This window comes from Procambarus clarkii, chromosome 68, assembly GCF_040958095.1.
Source record: "Procambarus clarkii isolate CNS0578487 chromosome 68, FALCON_Pclarkii_2.0, whole genome shotgun sequence".
NCBI lineage: Eukaryota > Metazoa > Arthropoda > Malacostraca > Decapoda > Cambaridae > Procambarus > Procambarus clarkii.
This window is the reverse complement of record NC_091217.1, coordinates 17,731,854-17,756,627: the sequence shown is the minus strand read 5'-3', so window position 1 is coordinate 17,756,627 and position 24,774 is coordinate 17,731,854. Positions and strand designations below refer to the sequence as shown.

At 47.5% G+C, this 24,774-nt stretch overlaps 1 protein-coding gene across 1 annotated transcript in view; it reads right to left on the bottom strand.

Annotated features, from left to right (window-relative positions):
- Positions 1–906: 906 nt before the first annotated feature.
- LOC123774663 (uncharacterized) overlaps positions 907–24,774 on the bottom strand; it is an 89,490-nt gene continuing 65,622 nt past the window's right edge. Inside the window, exons 27-36 of the mRNA XM_069310989.1 lie at positions 21,267–21,361; positions 19,582–19,758; positions 18,564–18,823; positions 17,891–18,152; positions 17,667–17,779; positions 17,015–17,158; positions 9,202–9,387; positions 8,641–8,817; positions 1,553–6,085; positions 907–1,059 (exon numbers count right to left, since the gene is read on the bottom strand). Of these exons, the coding sequence (XP_069167090.1) occupies positions 949–1,059; positions 1,553–6,085; positions 8,641–8,817; positions 9,202–9,387; positions 17,015–17,158; positions 17,667–17,779; positions 17,891–18,152; positions 18,564–18,823; positions 19,582–19,758; positions 21,267–21,361 (6,058 nt within the window). The 3' untranslated portion in view covers positions 907–948. The remainder of the gene's footprint in view (positions 1,060–1,552; positions 6,086–8,640; positions 8,818–9,201; positions 9,388–17,014; positions 17,159–17,666; positions 17,780–17,890; positions 18,153–18,563; positions 18,824–19,581; positions 19,759–21,266; positions 21,362–24,774) is intronic.

The following is a 24,774-nucleotide window of genomic DNA, read 5'->3' as shown; positions in this document are numbered from 1 at the left end:
TGTTATTATAGTTTTAAACAGTCTCCTGGTGCTTTGGTGCTCAGAAATGGATTAACGAATATTAGCGAAATCACCAAAGATTGAGAAAAGTTGTACAAGTTCGCAAGTACTTGCGGTACTACTTTATGAATCCAGGTCGAGGCCAGGCCGTCGCCGCAATCGGAAACCGGCGCTGAAGAAGACACTCATTACCGCAACACCAAGTAGTAATGTCGTCCGCATAAAGTGCTAAGTTAACACCAGGTGGGAAGGAAGAAGCAAGATCATTAAGGACAACCAGGGGAAAGGGTAGTAATCAAAACACTACCCTGCGAAATGCCTCCATTTTGGTGATAAGAAGTCCATAAAGCAATCCAAAGACGTGCCTTAAGCATATGACTAGAGAGAAAGCTTTGCCGCAAGAGTGACAAGTTGCCAAGCAGGTCCAGCGAATGCATTCAGAGTAATATATTTAATGTCTCCAGGCAGTGTTACAAGCTTTCTCTAGGTAAAAATAACTGCAACAACTTAGTTATATGCGGGTAAAGGCATGGCTCGATCCTTCACCTCCACTGGATCCCCCGACTCTACCAACGCCCCGAGCCGCTTGTTCTTCTGTAGACAGATTGACGTAGGAAAGTCGGGAATTTCTAGTCCCTAGTTGCCCTGTGGCTGGGGGGATTGATGCCCTGAAGCATCATAAACCCCCTATACCCCCCCCGAAGTGGCAAGGGGAGCTAGGGGACAACAATAGCCATTCCTATTATTCTTCCTAACCAAATATTTACGAAAGGTTCAATAAATACATCTCAAGACAACCATAAAATTATCAGGAGAACAAATTGGAAAGACGAGAGAGGATTAGTAGACAGTGGTTTACAAGACAAAGTTGTTATAGGTAACTCAAAATTCTAAATGTAAACAGACTTTAGCTTTCCATGCGTTTATTAGTCTCTCTCTATGGCTAGATTACAGACCTCTGCAGGCAGGACAACACTCCCCCTCCGGCAGGCGGAGCTCCTCAGCTGGACAGTCTAGAGGGGGACACGCCACCTTCCCACACTCCCACGACAGCTCACGCTGCAACGAGACGCACAGGCATCACCAGTGGTCACTAGAAATCTTTACGAAGCTTCGAATCACCACATTATTTAGCCTTACACAAAATTTAACAAACTAACTCATTTCACTTGAGCACAAACTTATGTATATCGTTTCCAGTTTCTTCATATTAAAATTATCTTGAATTTTATGCGCACATAAGAGTGTGATTCGTAGCGTCGTAAAGGGCTCGAGTGGTCACATTGCAAATCATCATTAAGCAGAGTAAGTGTCATCAAGATGGTTCCATCATAAGAGAGCCTCAACAAACCATCTGTAGTATGAACAATGAATTATATCGAACGCAAATTTTTAACCTGCATGACTGACGCAAAGTCAGGCGTAATATCCTGCATGACTGACGCAAAGTCAGGCATAATATCCTACATGACTGACGCAAAGTCAGGCGTAATATCCTGCATGACTGACAAGGTCAGGCGTAATGAAGAAATTTTCTATGAACATCACGTACCGAACATTTGCAAATGATGCAAGGGTCTTCAGGCAGCCTGAACATCTTCCCCATCTCCTCTACTTCGCAGAAGCCACGTAAGGTGTCAGGTGAGGCTGGGGCAGTGAGAAGGGTGTCAGGAGAGGCTGGGGCAGTGAGAAGGGTGTCAGGTGAGGCTGGGGCAGTGAGAAGGGTGTCAGGAGAGGCTGGGGCAGTGAGAAGGGTGTCAGGAGAGGCTGGGGTGGTGAGAAGGGTGTCAGGAGAGGCTGGGGCAGTGAGAAGGGTGTCAGGAGAGGCTGGGGCAGTGAGAAGGGTGTCAGGAGAGGCTGGGGTGGTGAGAAGGGTGTCAGGAGAGGCTGGGGCAGTGAGAAGGGTGTCAGGAGAGGCTGGGGCAGTGAGAAGGGTGTCAGGTGAGGCTGGGGCAGTGAGAAGGGTGTCAGGAGAGGCTGGGGCAGTGAGAAGGGTGTCAGGAGAGGCTGGGGTGGTGAGAAGGGTGTCAGGAGAGGCTGGGGCAGTGAGAAGGGTGTCAGGAGAGGCTGGGGCAGTGAGAAGGGTGTCAGGTGAGGCTGGGGCAGTGAGAAGGGTGTCAGGAGAGGCTGGGGCAGTGAGAAGGGTGTCAGGTGAGGCTGGGGCAGTGAGAAGGGTGTCAGGAGAGGCTGGGGCAGTGAGAAGGGTGTCAGGAGAGGCTGGGGTGGTGAGAAGGGTGTCAGGAGAGGCTGGGGCAGTGAGAAGGGTGTCAGGAGAGGCTGGGGTGGTGAGAAGGGTGTCAGGAGAGGCTGGGGCAGTGAGAAGGGTGTCAGGAGAGGCTGGGGCAGTGAGAAGGGTGTCAGGTGAGGCTGGGGCAGTGAGAAGGGTGTCAGGAGAGGCTGGGGCAGTGAGAAGGGTGTCAGGAGAGGCTGGGGTGGTGAGAAGGGTGTCAGGAGAGGCTGGGGCAGTGAGAAGGGTGTCAGGAGAGGCTGGGGCAGTGAGAAGGGTGTCAGGAGAGGCTGGGGTGGTGAGAAGGGTGTCAGGAGAGGCTGGGGCAGTGAGAAGGGTGTCAGGAGAGGCTGGGGTGGTGAGAAGGGTGTCAGGAGAGGCTGGGGTAGTGAGAAGGGTGTCAGGCGAGGATGGGGTAGTGAGAAGGGTGTCAGGCGAGGATGGGGTAGTGAGAAGGGTGTCAGGCGAGGATGGGGTAGTGAGAAGGGTGTCAGGCGAAGCTGTGGTTGTGAGAAGGGTGTCAGGCGAGGCTGTGGTTGTGAGAAGGGTGTCAGGCGAGGCTGTGGTTGTGAGAAGGGTGTCAGGCGAGGCTGGGGTGGTGAGAAGGGTGTCAGGAGAGGCTGGGGTGGTGAGAAGGGTGTCAGGAGAGGCTGGGGTAGTGAGAAGGGTGTCAGGCGAGGATGGGGTAGTGAGAAGGGTGTCGGGCGGGATGGGCGTCGAGGGTGTCGATTCGGATGGGCCAGTTGACGACTCGGATGAATCAATACTGAAGATTAGGTTGGGCTGAGAAATTGCTTGTGGTGATGTCAGAGAAGAATATTCCTCCGTTATTCGAAGCATAACTGGTGTTGGAACTTGTACATTTTCACGATCGTCGGAAGTGGCTTCAATACCTTGAACGTAGTTGTGTAGACTTAGAACCCTAAGCTGCTCATCTGTCCCGTCAACAATCGAAGGTGTCAAAGCTTCCTCTGGTAAGACTGTCGACGTCCTGGTAAAGGAAGGCGCTTCCGGCGTCAAAGTAGTATGTGACGGTTCTGTTGAGTGTACTTGATCCCAGTACGTCATGGGATCTGATGAATCTGTGGAGGTATCTGAAGTTTGTAAGACGGTAATGGAAGTACTTGAAGAAGGTCCCACGAAAGTTGCGTCAACTGGAGGAGCATTTATGTAATCTGAGTATGCAAGTGTAGAACCCCAATTTTCGTTGGAAACTCTATAATTTGAACTAGCTGATGGTGGTAACGAAGTGAAATCACTTTCTTGTATTTTCTGAAGCAATGGTCGAGCTTTATCTATTGCTGGTTTTGGAACTTCAAAATATCTATTGGAATGAGGAGGTATGTTATGGGAATCAACAGCATAGTTTGTAGACGTTGTAGTTGGCTTCGTAGGTGTTGGGGAAGATGTATTTTCGTTAATAATTCGACGTATTTCTCTCTCTTTCTTAAGTTCCTTAATAACTGGTAAGTGTGTCTCGTGTAGTGTTGAGATCGACTTTAGAAGGGAAGCCGTTGGCGATACAGATTCTTTACTGAGAGCGGACGGAACCCGAGGTGTGGGCTCCGGGGCTGTACCAGTATATTCCGTGGTTACGTCAGGTGTAACAGAGATGTGCAAGTCTTTCATATTATCACTCTCCTTTACTGCTCCTTCGATGAAGAGTTTCTTGATGACTGGATAACCCTCAAGGTATCGGGGTTGATGTGTTGAGGTGGGTGACACGAGCCCATCCCTGGCATCAGAAGTCGTGCCACTCTGACCAGGCACTGTGACAGACGACTGCGTGATGCTCGCGCGTCGGTCGTGTGCTAGACGAGACCTTGACAGAAGCGGGTTTAGCAAGGAACAAGATGGTGTGTGTTTGGGTCTGTCGCTCGCATCTGTTCTTTCTTCCTCATCTGTAGAATTTTGTCGCTTGGATATTTTTAACTGAACTTTAAATTTAATTTTTGTTTTTGATTCTCTTAATTTGTTAACTTTATCAAGAAAGGTATTCCTACTGTATGTTCCAAATGGGGCGTGTGATCCCTGTCGGTCGTGACCGTGGCTGGCACCACCCCTGGCCTGGGAGTCCTCGGCTTCTCCCGAGGCGCCACTGGTCCTAGAGCTCGGGGCTGAGGGAGGAATCTTGTCGCTATCAAGGGATAACTCTGTGCTAGATCCTAAGGGAAGGGTTGTTCCCGGTGAATCAGTATGGTCAAAGAAAAGTATATCTTCCTCATAATACACAGCCAATGAGTCATTGAAGGTTCCGTTCCTGTAAACGACGAGGGGCTTGCTAGCTATAAATTCTGCTGTATCAATTCTCCCTGATAATAGATGTGTCTCGTTTATCCCGGGATCTTTGTCAGCAAATGTAATATTGTTCAGCGATGAGTCAGGAGCTGCAAAGCCTAGAGTCAAATTAACGGAATTTGGATTCTCAATGTTTATGTGACTTTCTTGTTGTCCAACACCTTGTATAGAAGCTGCACTTTGTGTGTCGGTCTTGGCAAGACCAGAGGGGCCCACTCTCTCCACTGAGGGCGTCCGGGAAGAGTGCTCCTCTACTTGAGGAACTTTCCCTGAGTTAATAACTGCTCGTTTTGGGTCATCTATCCAAGACGGGAGTTCTAACATAGTGTCTTGGGTAGCGGCTTGGGGCAAGGGGTCCGAAATTGTGCCGGGATGGGTAGGGATATCCTGGGCACTGGAATGGGGAGGTATATCGTCCGTGCTGGGATGGGGAGTGGTGTCCTGGGCGCTGGGATGGGGAGTGGTGCCCTGGGTGCTGGGATGGGGAGTGATGTCTTGCGTGCTGGGATGGAGAGTGATGTCTTGCGTGGTGGGATGGGGGGTGGTGCCCTGGGTGCTGGGATGGGGAGTGATGACCTGGGCGCTGGGATGGAGAGTGGTGCCCCGAGTGCTGGGATGGGGAGTGATGGCCTGGGCGCTGGGATGGAGAGTGGTGCCCCGAGTGCTGGGATGGGGAGTGGTGTCCTGAGTGCTGGGATGGGGAGTGATGGCCTGGGCGCTGGGATGGGGGGTGGTGCCCTGGGTGCTGGGATGAGGAGTGGTGCCCCGGGTGCTGGGATGGGAAGTGGTGCCCCGGGTGCTGGGATGGGAAGTGGTGCCCCGGGTGCTGGGATGGGAAGTGGTGCCCCGAGTGCTGGGATGGAGAGTGGTGCCCCGAGTGCTGGGATGGGGAGTGGTGCCCCGAGTGCTGGGATGGGGAGTGGTGCCCCGAGTGCTGGGATGGGGAGTGGTGCCCCGAGTGCTGGGATGGGGAGTGGTGCCCCGAGTGCTGGGATGGGGAGTGGTGCCCCGAGTGCTGGGATGGGGAGTGGTGCCCCGAGTGCTGGGATGGGGAGTGGTGCCCCGAGTGCTGGGATGGGGAGTGGTGCCCCGAGTGCTGGGATGGGGAGTGGTGCCCCGAGTGCTGGGATGGGGAGTGGTGCCCCGAGTGCTGGGATGGGGAGTGGTGCCCCGAGTGCTGGGATGGGGAGTGGTGCCCCGAGTGCTGGGATGGGGAGTGGTGCCCCGAGTGCTGGGATGGGGAGTGGTGCCCCGAGTGCTGGGATGGGGAGTGGTGCCCCGAGTGCTGGGATGGGGAGTGGTGCCCCGAGTGCTGGGATGAGGAGTGGTGCCCCGAGTGCTGGGATGGGGAGTGGTGCCCCGAGTGCTGGGATGGGGAGTGGTGCCCCGAGTGCTGGGATGGGGAGTGGTGCCCTGGGTGCTGGGTAGCGGAGCCTCCTCCACCTGTAACTTGGAGGAGACACAGATGGGGCAGCAGGACCCCTCCACGGGAACCAGGTTCTCGCCCGGCGGACACTGGAGAGCTGGACAAGGCTCCGGGAAACATTTAACATTTCCATCCTGGAAAAAATATATATTTCTTAGGCAATGGAAGAACTTGAGTGATGAACACATTAACGGGTACATGTAATCCAACCTATCCTCCTCTTTAGATAGTAGTTTTTGTGACGATGTACAAACCATAGTACAAACATTGACGTACTAAACAATTAGATAGTAGAATTTGGTACTATTCACTTTGTGAAAATGCATTTTGTTTCGTGCAAGCGTATATGCAATTCGTGATACTGAGCAAATACTACACTTTGTATACATGTTGAATTTGTGTGAAAATGGTATATTTTGAGTATATATGGCATATTGTGTGTGTGTGTGTTTCATGATATATTTTGTGTGTAAATTATACATTATGTGTAAATATATTGTGTGTAAATTTTCGAAGTTGTATTTTTGTGTGTAAATTGAATATTTGTGGAAATGTGTGCGTTTTATACTGTGTTTTGATTTTGTGCATTTTTAGTGTATATACAAGTGTAGGATTTTGTGTGAATGGTGATAAATTATTATATTTTAGTGTGACATCATAAACTCGGCTTTTCATTAATAGTAATTAATATTTCAACGTGACGAACACCCTGGTGTATCCATATGAACAGTGACTAGGTGGGTACTTATTCATGTAGTACAATATTTGGAGTTTGAATATAATAGGGCATTTAGCAATAATTGGGAATTGTTTGAATAATATGGTTACCTTTCTGGTTGAAATGCATCAATATGAATTAATAGAACAAAAATGAAAGATCACTTTGGGTGACTGAGCCGTTGGGATACTGAAATCTTGCTCTTAATACATTTTGGTATTAATGTGGTATAAATTATATCTGACTAAATGGGGTAATGGTGGAAAAACCATTGTCAAAGTTTGTATGGGCTGAAGAGTATGTGTATGTATATATGTATGTATGAAAGTATGTGTGTCTTGTATGAATATGCATATATATGTATTTGTGACTGTTGGTTTGGAAACAGGATAGCTAATTTGTGGATCAAGATTCGGATTTGTGTGTACTTTTAGAGGCTCAGAAATGTTTACCTTATGAAAAAAGTGACGAGTCCCCAGTTGAGTTGCCAGATGCAGGAATTGCGGTACGATATTTGGATGGCTGTTTTGGTTGAACTCAGCACTGCATAATTAATCATTTATAGCTTTAGGCGCGTTTGTGTGTACTTTTCGTGGTTTGAGAATGACAAACCTATCAACACAGGTACTAGCATGCTGAGTTGCCAGATGTATGAATTGCAGTACGACATTTGGGCAGATATTCTGATTTGAACTTGGGAATGCACTATTATTGATTTACAGCTGTTGGCGCGCTTCTGTTTTCTGATGTCTGGGAATGACTAACCTATGAACAGAGTTACTATCCAGCTGAGCTGCTAGATGTCCGACACGCTGTGTGTATTAGTGGCTTTAGATATTGTATGTACTAGCTCTATCTATAAATCCAATATTATGTTTGTAACTCTGCATCTATGTATGTACTTTTCCCGAATAAAATATTATTATTATTATTATTATTATTATTATTATTATTATTATTATTATTATGTACGATATACACCTGTGGAACTTTAGTACACTATTTGGCAACAACCTTGTATTATTGGTGTTGCGTAGGGATTAATCAGACTCCAAATGGTTGAGAACCTGTTGTAGATCGTCTGCAATGATCCAGCACTGTGATTACTGAGGTTGTATGATCCAGCACTGTGATCACTGAGAGAGTCGTCTAAAAGATTGTGTTACTCCATCGTATTATTAAAAACTAGACTGTAAACTATACTTTTAAATGAATTTGAATCGTCTATTTTGTTTCTTAGATTCCTACTGTTTGTGTAATATACCTCAAGTGTTCTGTTATTTTGAGGCCCTTCTTCCCTTTTCATTTTGCCATTTTCCCCCACCAACACATACTTCTATTGCCTCTTTTTCTCCATATCAATTCCCATTCCACTATCTATTAACAGTTAAAACCCAAACAAACCCCTCCAACCACAGGTTCCAATGAGTTGGCAACAGCAATTATCTCAGCCTTGGATAAATGAACCCCATCCCGAGCATACGTGTCATTCCTTCCATAGAAGTGTTTCTAGTAATCAATGAATGATATTGCATTTGATTTACAATATTTGTCCAGTCGGCAATTGACGCCAAGTCAATTGACAACCATCCATTTCAAACTCCCTTTCCTGGAAGAATGCCATATATGACCGGGATTCCTCCCTTGCTCCTGGCTTCGAAGGCTCCTAACAATAGACTTCTGCAGTTTCCTTTATGCTTATGTACTGGGGTCCTGTTCCCCCTTCAGGGAGGAATTGAGCCGACCCCGACCCGCCTATGACACTCCCTATGACCACAATTACTCCTGCAATGTTTTACGAGGCTACAGCAAGCCTCCGGCCTCCATCCTCGAACATTTTCTTACAGCTATACTGTATTATATATATTTTTGAGACAACCTAACGAAGCATTGACAAGTAAAGCAAATGTAAGGGAAGTTTTATTCATTTTGTACATAAGCAATAGAAGTAAAATTTGTGAAGTAACTTACCCGGCAGACGCAGAGAGTGCAGGGCTGGTCAGGATCAAAGAAACGGTAGTCTGGGGGCAGGAGGACGCCGCGGTGGTGACAGGGGGGGCAGGTGGGGCAGCAGGCGCCCCCTTCCCGCCTGGGCAGGCTGCAGGCAGGGCTGGGGCAGGCTACAGGCTCGCAAGTGACGTTACCATCCTGAGAGAGTCGACGTTAATTAAAACACTCAATCAGGACATTTCTCAAGATTTAATTAAATAACAACAATGCCATGCATTAATTTTCATTAAAATTTTTAACATGCAAAATCACTTCTCTCTATTACTCTAATTAACGCGAAAGCTATTATGCAAATTAAATACAAATAAAAGCTGCCAAACGCACTTGCAACATTTCACACGAGACGGACAAAATAGAAGCTTTCATTAATGAACACCGGAAGCACTAGTCAACACACTGTAGGGCATATATGTATTCTTGTTGGCTGTATATATATGGTGGATAGTGTGTTCTTAGTACAGGGACGGGGGGAGAGAGAGTACAAGGGGAAGAGAGTACGGGAGGGGGACCCACAGGACCCACCACACAACGACAGCTGCTGCAGGTGGCGTTGTCGGTGAAGTGTGTGTCGTGGGGGATGACCTGGTGGGCGTGTACACAGTTCCTGCCGGAGACGCAGGCGGGGCAGCACTCTCCTGCCTCCTCCTGCTGGTGCGAGGGGCAGGTCAGGGCTGGACACTCCTGGCGGAAGCACTCTACAGATCCTCTCTGTGGGATCATAAGGATGCTTGGCAATAATAAAATATTGATAATGCTTAATTAAAAAGCTTATGTTTCCATATATAGTTTAAACCGCATTTATATTGGTTAGAAATTTGTTTATGTAACCGGGGCAAATCTGGTGGTGTGTATGGAAGTAGCACCTGCAGGTAGCTGCACTTTGTTAACGTTACTAACTACATCATATGGTGTGTATGGAAGTAGCACCTGCAGGTAGCTGCACTTTGTTAACGTTACTAACTACATCATATGGTGTGTATGGAAGTAGCACCTGCAGGTAGCTGCACTTTGTTAACGTTACTAACTACATCATATGGTGTGTATGGAAGTAGCACCTGCAGGTAGCTGCACTTTGTTAACGTTACTAACTACATCATATGGTGTGTATGGAAGTAGCACCTGCAGGTAGCTGCACTTTGTTAACGTTACTAACTACATCATATGGTGTGTATGGAAGTAGCACCTGCAGGTAGCTGCACTTTGTTAACGTTACTAACTACATCATATGGTGTGTATGGAAGTAGCACCTGCAGGTAGCTGCACTTTGTTAACGTTACTAACTACATCATATGGTGTGTATGGAAGTAGCACCTGCAGGTAGCTGCACTTTGTTAACGTTACTAACTACATCATATGGTGTGTATGGAAGTAGCACCTGCAGGTAGCTGCACTTTGTTAACGTTACTAACTACATCATATGGTGTGTATGGAAGTAGCACCTGCAGGTAGCTGCACTTTGTTAACGTTACTAACTACATCATATGGTGTGTATGGAAGTAGCACCTGCAGGTAGCTGCACTTTGTTAACGTTACTAACTACATCATATGGTGTGTATGGAAGTAGCACCTGCAGGTAGCTGCACTTTGTTAACGTTACTAACTACATCATATGGTGTGTATGGAAGTAGCACCTGCAGGTAGCTGCACTTTGTTAACGTTACTAACTACATCATATGGTGTGTATGGAAGTAGCACCTGCAGGTAGCTGCACTTTGTTAACGTTACTAACTACATCATATGGTGTGTATGGAAGTAGCACCTGCAGGTAGCTGCACTTTGTTAACGTTACTAACTACATCATATGGTGTGTATGGAAGTAGCACCTGCAGGTAGCTGCACTTTGTTAACGTTACTAACTACATCATATGGTGTGTATGGAAGTAGCACCTGCAGGTAGCTGCACTTTGTTAACGTTACTAACTACATCATATGGTGTGTATGGAAGTAGCACCTGCAGGTAGCTGCACTTTGTTAACGTTACTAACTACATCATATGGTGTGTATGGAAGTAGCACCTGCAGGTAGCTGCACTTTGTTAACGTTACTAACTACATCATATGGTGTGTATGGAAGTAGCACCTGCAGGTAGCTGCACTTTGTTAACGTTACTAACTACATCATATGGTGTGTATGGAAGTAGCACCTGCAGGTAGCTGCACTTTGTTAACGTTACTAACTACATCATATGGTGTGTATGGAAGTAGCACCTGCAGGTAGCTGCACTTTGTTAACGTTACTAACTACATCATATGGTGTGTATGGAAGTAGCACCTGCAGGTAGCTGCACTTTGTTAACGTTACTAACTACATCATATGGTGTGTATGGAAGTAGCACCTGCAGGTAGCTGCACTTTGTTAACGTTACTAACTACATCATATGGTGTGTATGGAAGTAGCACCTGCAGGTAGCTGCACTTTGTTAACGTTACTAACTACATCATATGGTGTGTATGGAAGTAGCACCTGCAGGTAGCTGCACTTTGTTAACGTTACTAACTACATCATATGGTGTGTATGGAAGTAGCACCTGCAGGTAGCTGCACTTTGTTAACGTTACTAACTACATCATATGGTGTGTATGGAAGTAGCACCTGCAGGTAGCTGCACTTTGTTAACGTTACGAACTACATCATATGGTGTGTATGGAAGTAGCACCTGCAGGTAGCTGCACTTTGTTAACGTTACGAACTACATCATATGGTGTGTATGGAAGTAGCACCTGCAGGTAGCTGCACTTTGTTAACGTTACTAACTACATCATATGGTGTGTATGGAAGTAGCACCTGCAGGTAGCTGCACTTTGTTAACGTTACTAACTACATCATATGGTGTGTATGGAAGTAGCACCTGCAGGTAGCTGCACTTTGTTAACGTTACTAACTACATCATATGGTGTGTATGGAAGTAGCACCTGCAGGTAGCTGCACTTTGTTAACGTTACTAACTACATCATATGGTGTGTATGGAAGTAGCACCTGCAGGTAGCTGCACTTTGTTAACGTTACTAACTACATCATATGGTGTGTATGGAAGTAGCACCTGCAGGTAGCTGCACTTTGTTAACGTTACTAACTACATCATATGGTGTGTATGGAAGTAGCACCTGCAGGTAGCTGCACTTTGTTAACGTTACTAACTACATCATATGGTGTGTATGGAAGTAGCACCTGCAGGTAGCTGCACTTTGTTAACGTTACTAACTACATCATATGGTGTGTATGGAAGTAGCACCTGCAGGTAGCTGCACTTTGTTAACGTTACTAACTACATCATATGGTGTGTATGGAAGTAGCACCTGCAGGTAGCTGCACTTTGTTAACGTTACTAACTACATCATATGGTGTGTATGGAAGTAGCACCTGCAGGTAGCTGCACTTTGTTAACGTTACTAACTACATCATATGGTGTGTATGGAAGTAGCACCTGCAGGTAGCTGCACTTTGTTAACGTTACTAACTACATCATATGGTGTGTATGGAAGTAGCACCTGCAGGTAGCTGCACTTTGTTAACGTTACTAACTACATCATATGGTGTGTATGGAAGTAGCACCTGCAGGTAGCTGCACTTTGTTAACGTTACTAACTACATCATATGGTGTGTATGGAAGTAGCACCTGCAGGTAGCTGCACTTTGTTAACGTTACTAACTACATCATATGGTGTGTATGGAAGTAGCACCTGCAGGTAGCTGCACTTTGTTAACGTTACTAACTACATCATATGGTGTGTATGGAAGTAGCACCTGCAGGTAGCTGCACTTTGTTAACGTTACTAACTACATCATATGGTGTGTATGGAAGTAGCACCTGCAGGTAGCTGCACTTTGTTAACGTTACGAACTACATCATATGGTGTGTATGGAAGTAGCACCTGCAGGTAGCTGCACTTTGTTAACGTTACTAACTACATCATATGGTGTGTATGGAAGTAGCACCTGCAGGTAGCTGCACTTTGTTAACGTTACGAACTACATCATATGGTGTGTATGGAAGTAGCACCTGCAGGTAGCTGCACTTTGTTAACGTTACGAACTACATCATATGGTGTGTATGGAAGTAGCTCCTGCAGGTAGCTGCACTTTGTTAACGTTACTAACTACATCATATGGTGTGTATGGAAGTAGCACCTGCAGGTAGCTGCACTTTGTTAACGTTACTAACTACATCATATGGTGTGTATGGAAGTAGCACCTGCAGGTAGCTGCACTTTGTTAACGTTACTAACTACATCATATGGTGTGTATGGAAGTAGCACCTGCAGGTAGCTGCACTTTGTTAACGTTACTAACTACATCATATGGTGTGTATGGAAGTAGCACCTGCAGGTAGCTGCACTTTGTTAACGTTACTAACTACATCATATGGTGTGTATGGAAGTAGCACCTGCAGGTAGCTGCACTTTGTTAACGTTACTAACTACATCATATGGTGTGTATGGAAGTAGCACCTGCAGGTAGCTGCACTTTGTTAACGTTACTAACTACATCATATGGTGTGTATGGAAGTAGCACCTGCAGGTAGCTGCACTTTGTTAACGTTACGAACTACATCATATGGTGTGTATGGAAGTAGCTCCTGCAGGTAGCTGCACTTTGTTAACGTTACTAACTACATCATATGGTGTGTATGGAAGTAGCACCTGCAGGTAGCTGCACTTTGTTAACGTTACTAACTACATCATATGGTGTGTATGGAAGTAGCACCTGCAGGTAGCTGCACTTTGTTAACGTTACTAACTACATCATATGGTGTGTATGGAAGTAGCACCTGCAGGTAGCTGCACTTTGTTAACGTTACTAACTACATCATATGGTGTGTATGGAAGTAGCACCTGCAGGTAGCTGCACTTTGTTAACGTTACTAACTACATCATATGGTGTGTATGGAAGTAGCACCTGCAGGTAGCTGCACTTTGTTAACGTTACTAACTACATCATATGGTGTGTATGGAAGTAGCACCTGCAGGTAGCTGCACTTTGTTAACGTTACTAACTACATCATATGGTGTGTATGGAAGTAGCACCTGCAGGTAGCTGCACTTTGTTAACGTTACTAACTACATCATATGGTGTGTATGGAAGTAGCACCTGCAGGTAGCTGCACTTTGTTAACGTTACTAACTACATCATATGGTGTGTATGGAAGTAGCACCTGCAGGTAGCTGCACTTTGTTAACGTTACTAACTACATCATATGGTGTGTATGGAAGTAGCACCTGCAGGTAGCTGCACTTTGTTAACGTTACTAACTACATCATATGGTGTGTATGGAAGTAGCACCTGCAGGTAGCTGCACTTTGTTAACGTTACTAACTACATCATATGGTGTGTATGGAAGTAGCACCTGCAGGTAGCTGCACTTTGTTAACGTTACTAACTACATCATATGGTGTGTATGGAAGTAGCACCTGCAGGTAGCTGCACTTTGTTAACGTTACTAACTACATCATATGGTGTGTATGGAAGTAGCACCTGCAGGTAGCTGCACTTTGTTAACGTTACTAACTACATCATATGGTGTGTATGGAAGTAGCACCTGCAGGTAGCTGCACTTTGTTAACGTTACTAACTACATCATATGGTGTGTATGGAAGTAGCACCTGCAGGTAGCTGCACTTTGTTAACGTTACTAACTACATCATATGGTGTGTATGGAAGTAGCACCTGCAGGTAGCTGCACTTTGTTAACGTTACTAACTACATCATATGGTGTGTATGGAAGTAGCACCTGCAGGTAGCTGCACTTTGTTAACGTTACTAACTACATCATATGGTGTGTATGGAAGTAGCACCTGCAGGTAGCTGCACTTTGTTAACGTTACTAACTACATCATATGGTGTGTATGGAAGTAGCACCTGCAGGTAGCTGCACTTTGTTAACGTTACTAACTACATCATATGGTGTGTATGGAAGTAGCACCTGCAGGTAGCTGCACTTTGTTAACGTTACTAACTACATCATATGGTGTGTATGGAAGTAGCACCTGCAGGTAGCTGCACTTTGTTAACGTTACTAACTACATCATATGGTGTGTATGGAAGTAGCACCTGCAGGTAGCTGCACTTTGTTAACGTTACTAACTACATCATATGGTGTGTATGGAAGTAGCACCTGCAGGTAGCTGCACTTTGTTAACGTTACTAACTACATCATATAGCTAGCTGCCATATGATAAATATTACAATACAAAATATAACAATAAAACATCATATATCAATACAATATAAATATATATATTTAACTTTATATTACTGGCAGGTGTGGGGCAGCTTACCTGACAGACGCAGGTGTGACAGGTGTGGGTGGGGTAGGTGAGGGGCGGCTTACCTGACAGACGCAGGTGTGACAGGTGTGGGTGGGGGAGGTGTGGGGCGGCTTACCTGACAGACGCAGGTGTGACAGGTGTGGGTGGGGGAGGTGTGGGGCGGCTTACCTGACAGACGCAGGTGTGACAGGTGTGGGTGGGGGAGGTGTGGGGCAGCTTACCTGACAGACGCAGGTGTGACAGGTGTGGGTGGGGTAGGTGAGGGGCGGCTTACCTGACAGACGCAGGTGTGACAGGTGTGGGTGGGGGAGGTGTGGGGCGGCTTACCTGACAGACGCAGGTGTGACAGGTGTGGGTGGGGAGGTGTGGGGCAGCTTACCTGACAGACGCAGGTGTGACAGGTGTGGGTGGGGGAGGTGTGGGGCAGCTTACCTGACAGACGCAGGTGTGACAGGTGTGGGTGGGGTAGGTGAGGGGCGGCTTACCTGACAGACGCAGGTGTGACAGGTGTGGGTGGGGGAGGTGTGGGGCGGCTTACCTGACAGACGCAGGTGTGACAGGTGTGGGTGGGGAGGTGTGGGGCAGCTTACCTGACAGACGCAGGTGTGACAGGTGTGGGTGGGGAGGTGTGGGGCAGCTTACCTGACAGACGCAGGTGTGACAGGTGTGGGTGGGGGTGTGGGGCGGCTTACCTGACAGACGCAGGTGTGACAGGTGTGGGTGGGGGAGGTGTGGGGCGGCTTACCTGACAGACACAGGTGTGACAGGTGTGTGTGGGGGAGATGTGGGGCGGCTTACCTGACAGACGCAGGTGTGACAGGTGTGGGTGGGGGAGGTGTGGGGCGGCTTACCTGACAGACGCAGGTGTGACAGGTGTGGGTGGGGGAGGAGTGGGGCAGCTTACCTGACAGACGCAGGTGTGACAGGTGTGGGTGGGGTAGGTGAGGGGCAGCTTACCTGACAGACGCAGGTGTGACAGGTGTGGGTGGGGGAGGTGTGGGGCGGCTTACCTGACAGACGCAGGTGTGACAGGTGTGGGTGGGGGAGGAGTGGGGCAGCTTACCTGACAGACGCAGGTGTGACAGGTGTGGGTGGGGTAGGTGAGGGGCAGCTTACCTGACAGACGCAGGTGTGACAGGTGTGGGTGGGGGAGGTGTGGGGCAGCTTACCTGACAGACGCAGGTGTGACAGGTGTGGGTGGGGGAGGTGTGGGGCAGCTTACCTGACAGACGCAGGTGTGACAGGTGTGGGTGGGGGAGGTGTGGGGCAGCTTACCTGACAGACGCAGGTGTGACAGGTGTGGGTGGGGGAGGTGTGGGGCAGCTTACCTGACAGACGCAGGTGTGACAGGTGTGGGTGGGGGAGGTGTGGGGCAGCTTACCTGACAGACGCAGGTGTGACAGGTGTGGGTGGGGGAGGAGTGGGGCAGCTTACCTGACAGACGCAGGTGTGACAGGTGTGGGTGGGGTAGGTGAGGGGCAGCTTACCTGACAGACGCAGGTATGACAGGTGTGGGTGGGGGAGGTGTGGGGCGGCTTACCTGACAGACGCAGGTATGACAGGTGTGGGTGGGGGAGGTGTGGGGCGGCTTACCTCACAGACGCAGGTATGACAGGTGTGGGTGGGGGAGGTGTGGGGCGGCTTACCTGACAGACGCAGGTATGACAGGTGTGGGTGGGGGAGGTGTGGGGCGGCTTACCTGACAGACGCAGGTATGACAGGTGTGGGTGGGGGAGGTGTGGGGCGGCTTACCTCACAGACGCAGGTATGACAGGTGTGGGTGGGGGAGGTGTGGGGCGGCTTACCTGACAGACGCAGGTATGACAGGTGTGGGTGGGGGAGGTGTGGGGCGGCTTACCTGACAGACGCAGGTATGACAGGTGTGGGTGGGGGAGGTGTGGGGCGGCTTACCTGACAGACGCAGGTATGACAGGTGTGGGTGGGGGAGGTGTGGGGCGGCTTACCTGACAGACGCAGGTGTGACAGGTGTGGGTGGGGGAGGTGTGGGGCGGCTTACCTGACAGACGCAGGTGTGACAGGTGTGGGTGGGGGAGGTGTGGGGCGGCTTACCTGACAGACACAGGTGTGACAGGTGTGGGTGGGGGAGGCGAAGGTCTCGCCCTCCTCCAGGAGGTTGTGGTGCAGCCTACACCCCGCCGTGCACGACGGGCAGCAGTTGACCACCCGAGGGTGTGTGCACCTGGCCGATGGGCACTGTAACACGTGTGTCACCGTCACCTCACAGTATCACATGTGTCAACAACAACAACACATGTCAACAACAACAACACACATGTCAACATCAACAACAACACACATGTCAACATCAACAACAACACACATGTCAACATCAACAACAACACACATGTCAACCATTTTTGGAGAGGGTTGTATTGCTTATTACAAATATATTATTACAAATAAATTACAAATAAAAATTGTGTGGTTGTATTGCCTAGCAGTAAACAGGTACCCGAGAGTTAGTCAGCTGCTTGTGGGGTTGCATCCTGGAGAGGGTCAATAATTCGACCGTGGGGCGGGACCTCGATATAAGCCTAACATGTACATATACACTGGTTGCCTGTCCCCTGACACAATGAATTATATTAATAAATTATTATAATCACTTAAGAGATACCCGTTTTAGTCTCTTATAGCAGAGTTATGTTTCAGATGTTTCTTTACACATGTGAGTTCGTGCAGGTGTGGCGGGAGAGCTCACCTGGATGGCGCTGCAGGTCACGGAGCCACTCAGGCACTGGCACTTCTGACACGGGCTCCTCGGGTGGGCAAACACCAGACCATTCTCGATCTCACGATCCTCGAAGTAACAATCTTCGGACAAGAAATCTGATTAGTGACGGGCTAACTACAAAATATATTTTCAATTAAACAAATGATAAATAGACGTTGGTCAGATTCAGGACTGAGAAGCTGTGTTCGTACCGTGGCATTGTGCGCAGCAGTCAGTAGTAGCAGGGTGGGTACAGGCGACCAGCGGGCAGGTCTTGGGCATGCAGGTGACGTGCCCACCATGACACACGCATTCCTGACATGTTGCCATGCTGCTGGGAAACATGCCACCGTCTGGGATGATTTCACCGTTATACTGGCACCCTGAGGTACACTGAGGGCAGCAGCGGCCAGGCACAGGGTAGGGGCAGGCAGGACGACCACACGGCAGCTGTGTACACTGAACCTCTCCCATCTGCCACACCAACACATCCCGTCAATGATAAAACAACATATTATAATATTACACTTTTACTTATACCAGCTCACATGCAGTACCGTCTTAACACATGGGCACACTGGGCAGTTTCCCGGGGGCCCAACCATTTTAGAGGCCCCATGCTGCCATATTGTTCATGAAAGATCTCTTTGCAGAATTCATAATTACTCGACCTCTCGCTGGAAAGGCTTGGGATTCAAATCCCATTTTAAATTATATTTGTAGAATAAACAATTTGTGTACAACTATCTGACGGTAATTCTACACTTTACCGGACATCATCTGGGCAGGGGGCCCAGTGCACTGCTCAGAACAAGGCCTACAATACCGCTAAGACGGCCCTGATCATAAGATTAGTATGCTTGCAAGAAACGTGTATCAACAAACCCTGCAGGAGCACTGGGAACACGGGTCGCTGGGATCCGGGAAGTGCTGGCCGCTGTGGTACGTCTGCCCCTCAAACTCGCAGTCCTTACACAGGGCGCAGCAGCCGCGGGCGTCGAGGGCCGGGTAGGCGCAGTGAGCCGGGGCGCACACATGCGGGTAGCACGTCACCTCCGGGTAGTCACAGCGACACTCAGTGCATGCGTCGTACGACGCCTCGAACACCTCGCCCTCCAGGTAGACATGCTCGTCGTACTCGCATTCTGAGAAGACAACATCAAGCAGATTACTTTGTGGCTTTAATCCTTGTCGGTGACTTTATGTGCTGGTCGTTATAGATGTTGTAAATTGAGGCTTTTTCTCTTAAAGAAGCACTTATATATAAACAATATGTTAAATGAGGTTTTGCTTTTAATCTTTTCTATAATTAGACAATTTCTCCCAACACAAACTAGGTACTATGCTCCAACATATCTTCACACAATACACAGACCAGATACTATGAAACACCATATCCCCACACAATACACAAACTAGGTACGATGCTAATCCATACCCACACACAATACAGACTAGGTACTATACTACACCATACCACAAACTAGGTATAAAGACAGAGTTAAAGTTCCCTTACTACTGTGATGTTCTCAATAAACAAGACAACGTAACAACGCTAAACAATGGTGGTGATGGTTTTCATCGTTAGTGTGAATTAACGGATAACAGAAGACTTTTCCAGAATTTCTTAAAATTCGGGAATTCCCCTCAGTAGTGAGGCAGGAATGTAACTCCCCTCAGTAGTGAGGCAGGAATGTAACTCCTCTCAGTAGTGAGGCAGGAATGTAACTCCCCTCAGCAGTGAGGCAGAAACATTACCTCTGTGGATTTCTAGTGTCAAGCTTTATATGGAGTTGCTATAAAAAACAGTCGGTTCTATTGAAGGGAAATAGTGCAAAAATAACCCCAGAAATGGTTGGTGAAGCGCCAGCAGGAGCAGAAGCCACGTCCGTGCCTGACCTACCTCTGCAGATGGGGCAGCAGGCGCCGACGGGGGTGACGGGACGGGAGCAGTAGGCTGGTGGGCAGGCGACAGGGACGCAGCTGACCGTGCCCTCGTCACACCTGCAGGAGCGGCAGGGGTCCAGGGGATCAGGGAACACCGCATGGTTGTCCAAACTCCTGCCGGCGTAGCTACAGCCTGGTCCCCACAGCGGCCCAGAGAAGGTCCCTTAGTTTAATAACTTTTATCATATAGTGTGATATATTATGGATAATAAGTCAAAACAGTTCAAATAACTTATTCTAATATTTTAATACAATTTTAAGAAATTTTTACCTAAATGTTCAAGATAAAAAATTTCGCGAAGAGGTGGGATAGGATGAGCACAGAGCTGGTAAGCAAGGAGGTGGGGGAGGGGGGGGGGATTTATGAGGCAGGATGAGACGATAAAAAATCTTGAGCCCATCTTTACTAAAATGAAGTAGTTGTAGTAACTGCTTGGTGGGAGGTACCAATATGCAGTGATGGACCACCACAAAGTCAAAGTATTATTGAATTTGGACAAACCGGAAACTTTTAACCTCCATATAAATATATGACTTAACGTATCCTCTCCTTGCAATCCTAGAACTAATACACGCTATCATTGGCTTAATGTGTGATATACTAGGCCTAGGAATATTTAAGTTTCTTGATTTATTTTTTCAGACTATTAAATTTATAGTACAAAACTGGTTTACTGGCGGAGCATCACTACAGAATGGTACTTTCCACTAAATACCCACTATAATTTCAAGAGGATGGAGTGAAAACCTTCTCTCAGGGTAGTCTGAAGACCGAGAGCTGGATACAACATTCTTATATAAATAAAAAAATAGTTTAAACCCAATACTTAATAACAACAACAATTAGAAGTCCCCTCCCCCCTAGAGAGTAGTGGTCAGTAGGGAGGGGGCCCTCAGCTCCCCTAGAGAGAAGTGGTCAGTAGGGAGGGGGCCCTCAGCTCCCCTAGAGAGTAGTGGTCAGTAGGGAGGGGGCCCTCAGCCCCCCTAGAGAGAAGTGGTCAGTAGGGAGGGGGCCCTCAGCCCCCCTAGAGAGAAGTGGTCAGTAGGGAGGGGGCCCTCACCCCCCCCCCTAGAGAGAAGTGGTCAGTAGGGAGGGGGGCCCTCACTCCCCCTAGAGAGAAGTGGTTAGTAGGGAGGGGGCCCTCACTCCCCCTAGAGAGAAGTGATCAGGAGGGAGGGGGGCCCTCACTCCCCCTAGAGAGAAGTGGTTAGTAGGGAGGGGGGCCCTCACTCCCCGTAGAGAGAAGTGATCAGGAGGGAGGGGGGCCCTCACTCCCCCTAGAGAGAAGTGGTCAGTAGGGAGGGGGCCCTCAGCCCCCTAGAGAGAAGTGGTCAGTAGGGAGGGGGCCCTCAGCCCCCCTAGAGAGAAGTGGTCAGTAGGGAGGGGGCCCTCAGCCCCCCTAGAGAGAAGTGGTCAGTAGGGAGGGGGCCCTCAGCCCCCCTAGAGAGAAGTGGTCCGTAGGGAGGGGGCCCTCAGCCCCCCTAGAGAGAAGTGGTCAGTAGGGAGGGGGCCCTCAGCCCCCCTAGAGAGAAGTGGTCAGTAGGGAGGGGGCCCTCAGCCCCCCTAGAGAGAAGTGGTCAGTAGGGAGGGGGCCCTCAGCCCCCCTAGAGAGAAGTGGTCAGTAGGGAGGGGGCCCTCACCGTCACACTGGAGGCAGCACTCCACCAGACGAGGGGACGGGCAGGCGTAGGGTGGGCACGGCTGCTCCCTGCAGCTCACCATGCCCTCCGTGCACCTAGGCCACACCACCAGAATGTCACCGTTACTACACAACACTCCACGCAGTCACACACACACACCTATATATGCGCTCCATTCCCTACAACACTAATCTTAACACAACAACAACTCTTCACATACATTTGCTTCAACAACACAATCCATAAAGTCGACAGGCAAAAAATATTAAATTATTTTTTAGTTTAATTAAAGGTTAATTATTGTGACTAGATGCTTTTCTTTATTTTGGCATGATCAGTGCATACAATTTTTGGTATGATAAAAATACTACTACTACTACTCCTACTATGAAATAATAAGTAATAAATAATAATAATAAGTCTAGTTATATTATATTGCAAGATTTGGGTGGGGCGATATTGACACATTGTCACCTGGCACTCTTCTTTAATGCCAATCCAGATCCATCCATGTTAGGCACGTACCCAACAGCAATTACTGGGAAAAAAATTGGATGAAGCTATCTCCTAGTGGCTGTCCTCCAACTTGGAACAGATAATCCAGACATTTTAATTTACAAATATAGACTAGGTGGGATACCCAAAGGTGTCCAGTACACCTGGCCACCACAGATCCCTCTCTGTTTTTCTGCCTGCCGGCCTGTCTCTCTCTGTATGACTGTGTCTATTTCTCCTCCTTCCCTCTCATCACCCTTTTGTCGGTATGTCACTGACTGTCTATTCATGTCTTTCACTTTGTCCAGTCTTGGACAAAGTGAATGAGCATCTTGTGAAACATATATTAAATATTTAGTACATATACATATAGCAGAGATCAGTATGAATTCTTAAATATAAAGCTAACAGGTTTTATATACTTCCAATTATAGCTAACTATAGGGGACTACCCGGCTGCGCCCGGGTCTCTCACTCCTCCCTCTAAGCATAGCTTAGAGGGGAGGTGCTTACTAGCACTCACGAATTGTAATTAATAATGCGCCAAGTTGCTTTAACTAAAATATGCAAATTTTCAGACTGGTGGGAGAGTAAATCATATTAAATTATATATATATATATATATATATATATATATATATATATATATATATATATATATATATATATATATATATATATATATATATTATTAAATATGACCGAAAAAGTAAGATTAATAATTCTAACACGAATTTTCTCAATCTTTCGTACATTACGCTTCACTGTTGGAGGTAAATCAAAAATCAATTCTCCAAAATTCATTTTTATTTCTAGTCTGACGCGACACGGGCGCGTTTCGTAAAACTTATTACATTTTCAAAGACTTTAGTTCACAAATACACAACTGAATAGAACTTACGTATCTCCGATTTTATATCTACATTTGAGTGAGGTGGAAGGGGTGATGTGGCATTAACACAAGACAGAACAAAATGTGGTATTAATAGGGTATTAATTTCATCAACACAAGACAGAACACGAAGCAATGGATATTGAATAGAAGTGTTTGTAGAAAGCCTATTGGTCCATATTTCTTGATGCTTCTATATTGGAGCGGAGTCTTGAGGTGGGTAGAATATAGTTGTGCAATAATTGGCTGTTGATTGCTGGTGTTGACTTCTTGATGTGTAGTGCCTCGCAAACGTCAAGCCGCCTGCTATCGCTGTATCTATCGATGATTTCTGTGTTGTTTACTAGGATTTCTCTGGCGATGGTTTGGTTGTGGGAAGAGATTATATGTTCCTTAATGGAGCCGTGTTGCTTATGCATCGTTAAACGCCTAGAAAGAGATGTTGTTGTCTTGCCTATATACTGGGTTTTTTGGAGCTTACAGTCCCCAAGTGGGCATTTGAAGGCATAGACGACGTTAGTCTCTTTTAAAGCGTTCTGTTTTGTGTCTGGAGAGTTTCTCATGAGTAGGCTGGCCGTTTTTCTGGTTTTATAGTAAATCGTCAGTTGTATCCTCTGATTTTTGTCTGTAGGGATAACGTTTCTATTAACAATATCTTTCAGGACCCTTTCCTCCGTTTTATGAGCTGTGGAAAAGAAGTTCCTGTAAAATAGTCTAATAGGGGGTATAGGTGTTGTGTTAGTTGTCTCTTCAGAGGTTGCATGGCTTTTCACTTTCCTTCTTATGATGTCTTCGACGAAACCATTGGAGAAGCCGTTATTGACTAGGACCTGCCTTACCCTACAGAGTTCTTCGTCGACTTGCTTCCATTCTGAGCTGTGGCTGAGAGCACGGTCGACATATGCGTTAACAACACTCCTCTTGTACCTGTCTGGGCAGTCGCTGTTGGCATTTAGGCACATTCCTATGTTTGTTTCCTTAGTGTAGACTGCAGTGTGGAAACCTCCGCCCTTTTCCATGACTGTTACATCTAGAAAGGGCAGCTTCCCATCCTTTTCCATCTCGTAAGTGAAACGCAGCACGGAACTCTGCTCAAATGCCTCCTTCAGCTCCTGCAGATGTCTGACATCAGGTACCTGTGTAAAAATGTGATCGAAACTGTGAACGCCAAGAAATCCGGACTCCACCTGCCAAAGATCATTGGGGAATATAAACCTGGATATGCGTATGGAAATGTCAAGACGCACAAGCCTGGAAACCCACTTCGGCCAATCATTAGCCAGATACCCACACCCACGTACAGACTGGCGAAGCGACTCAACGGCCTGCTGACTCCTTATGTTCCTTGCGCCTTCAGCCTGAAGTCTCCAAAGGAATTTGTTGACTTACTGCGGGGCACACGGGCCACAGGGATAAGAGCCTCGTTGGACGTAGAATCGCTGTTTACCAACGTACCTGTGGACGAGACAATCGGAATGATAGCCGACAGAGTGTATCGTGATCCAGCCTGTACTCCTCTTGACATACCAGAAAATATTCTGAGGAAACTACTCCAAGCTTGTACTAAAGAGGCTCCCTTCTTGAGCCCGGATGGGCACATGTATAAGCAAGTAGATGGGGTCGCCATGGGTTCTCCCCTAGGTGTCCTGTTTGCAAACTTCTACATGGGTACCATCGAGCAAAAAGTCTTAGTCGACATGAACTTGAAACCGGCCATATACTGCAGGTATGTTGACGACATTTTTACACAGGTACCTGATGTCAGACATCTGCAGGAGCTGAAGGAGGCATTTGAGCAGAGTTCCGTGCTGCGTTTCACTTACGAGATGGAAAAGGATGGGAAGCTGCCCTTTCTAGATGTAACAGTCATGGAAAAGGGCGGAGGTTTCCACACTGCAGTCTACACTAAGGAAACAAACATAGGAATGTGCCTAAATGCCAACAGCGACTGCCCAGACAGGTACAAGAGGAGTGTTGTTAACGCATATGTCGACCGTGATCTCAGCCACAGCTCAGAATGGAAGCAAGTCGACGAAGAACTCTGTAGGGTAAGGCAGGTCCTAGTCAATAACGGCTTCTCCAATGGTTTCGTCGAAGACATCATAAGAAGGAAAGTGAAAA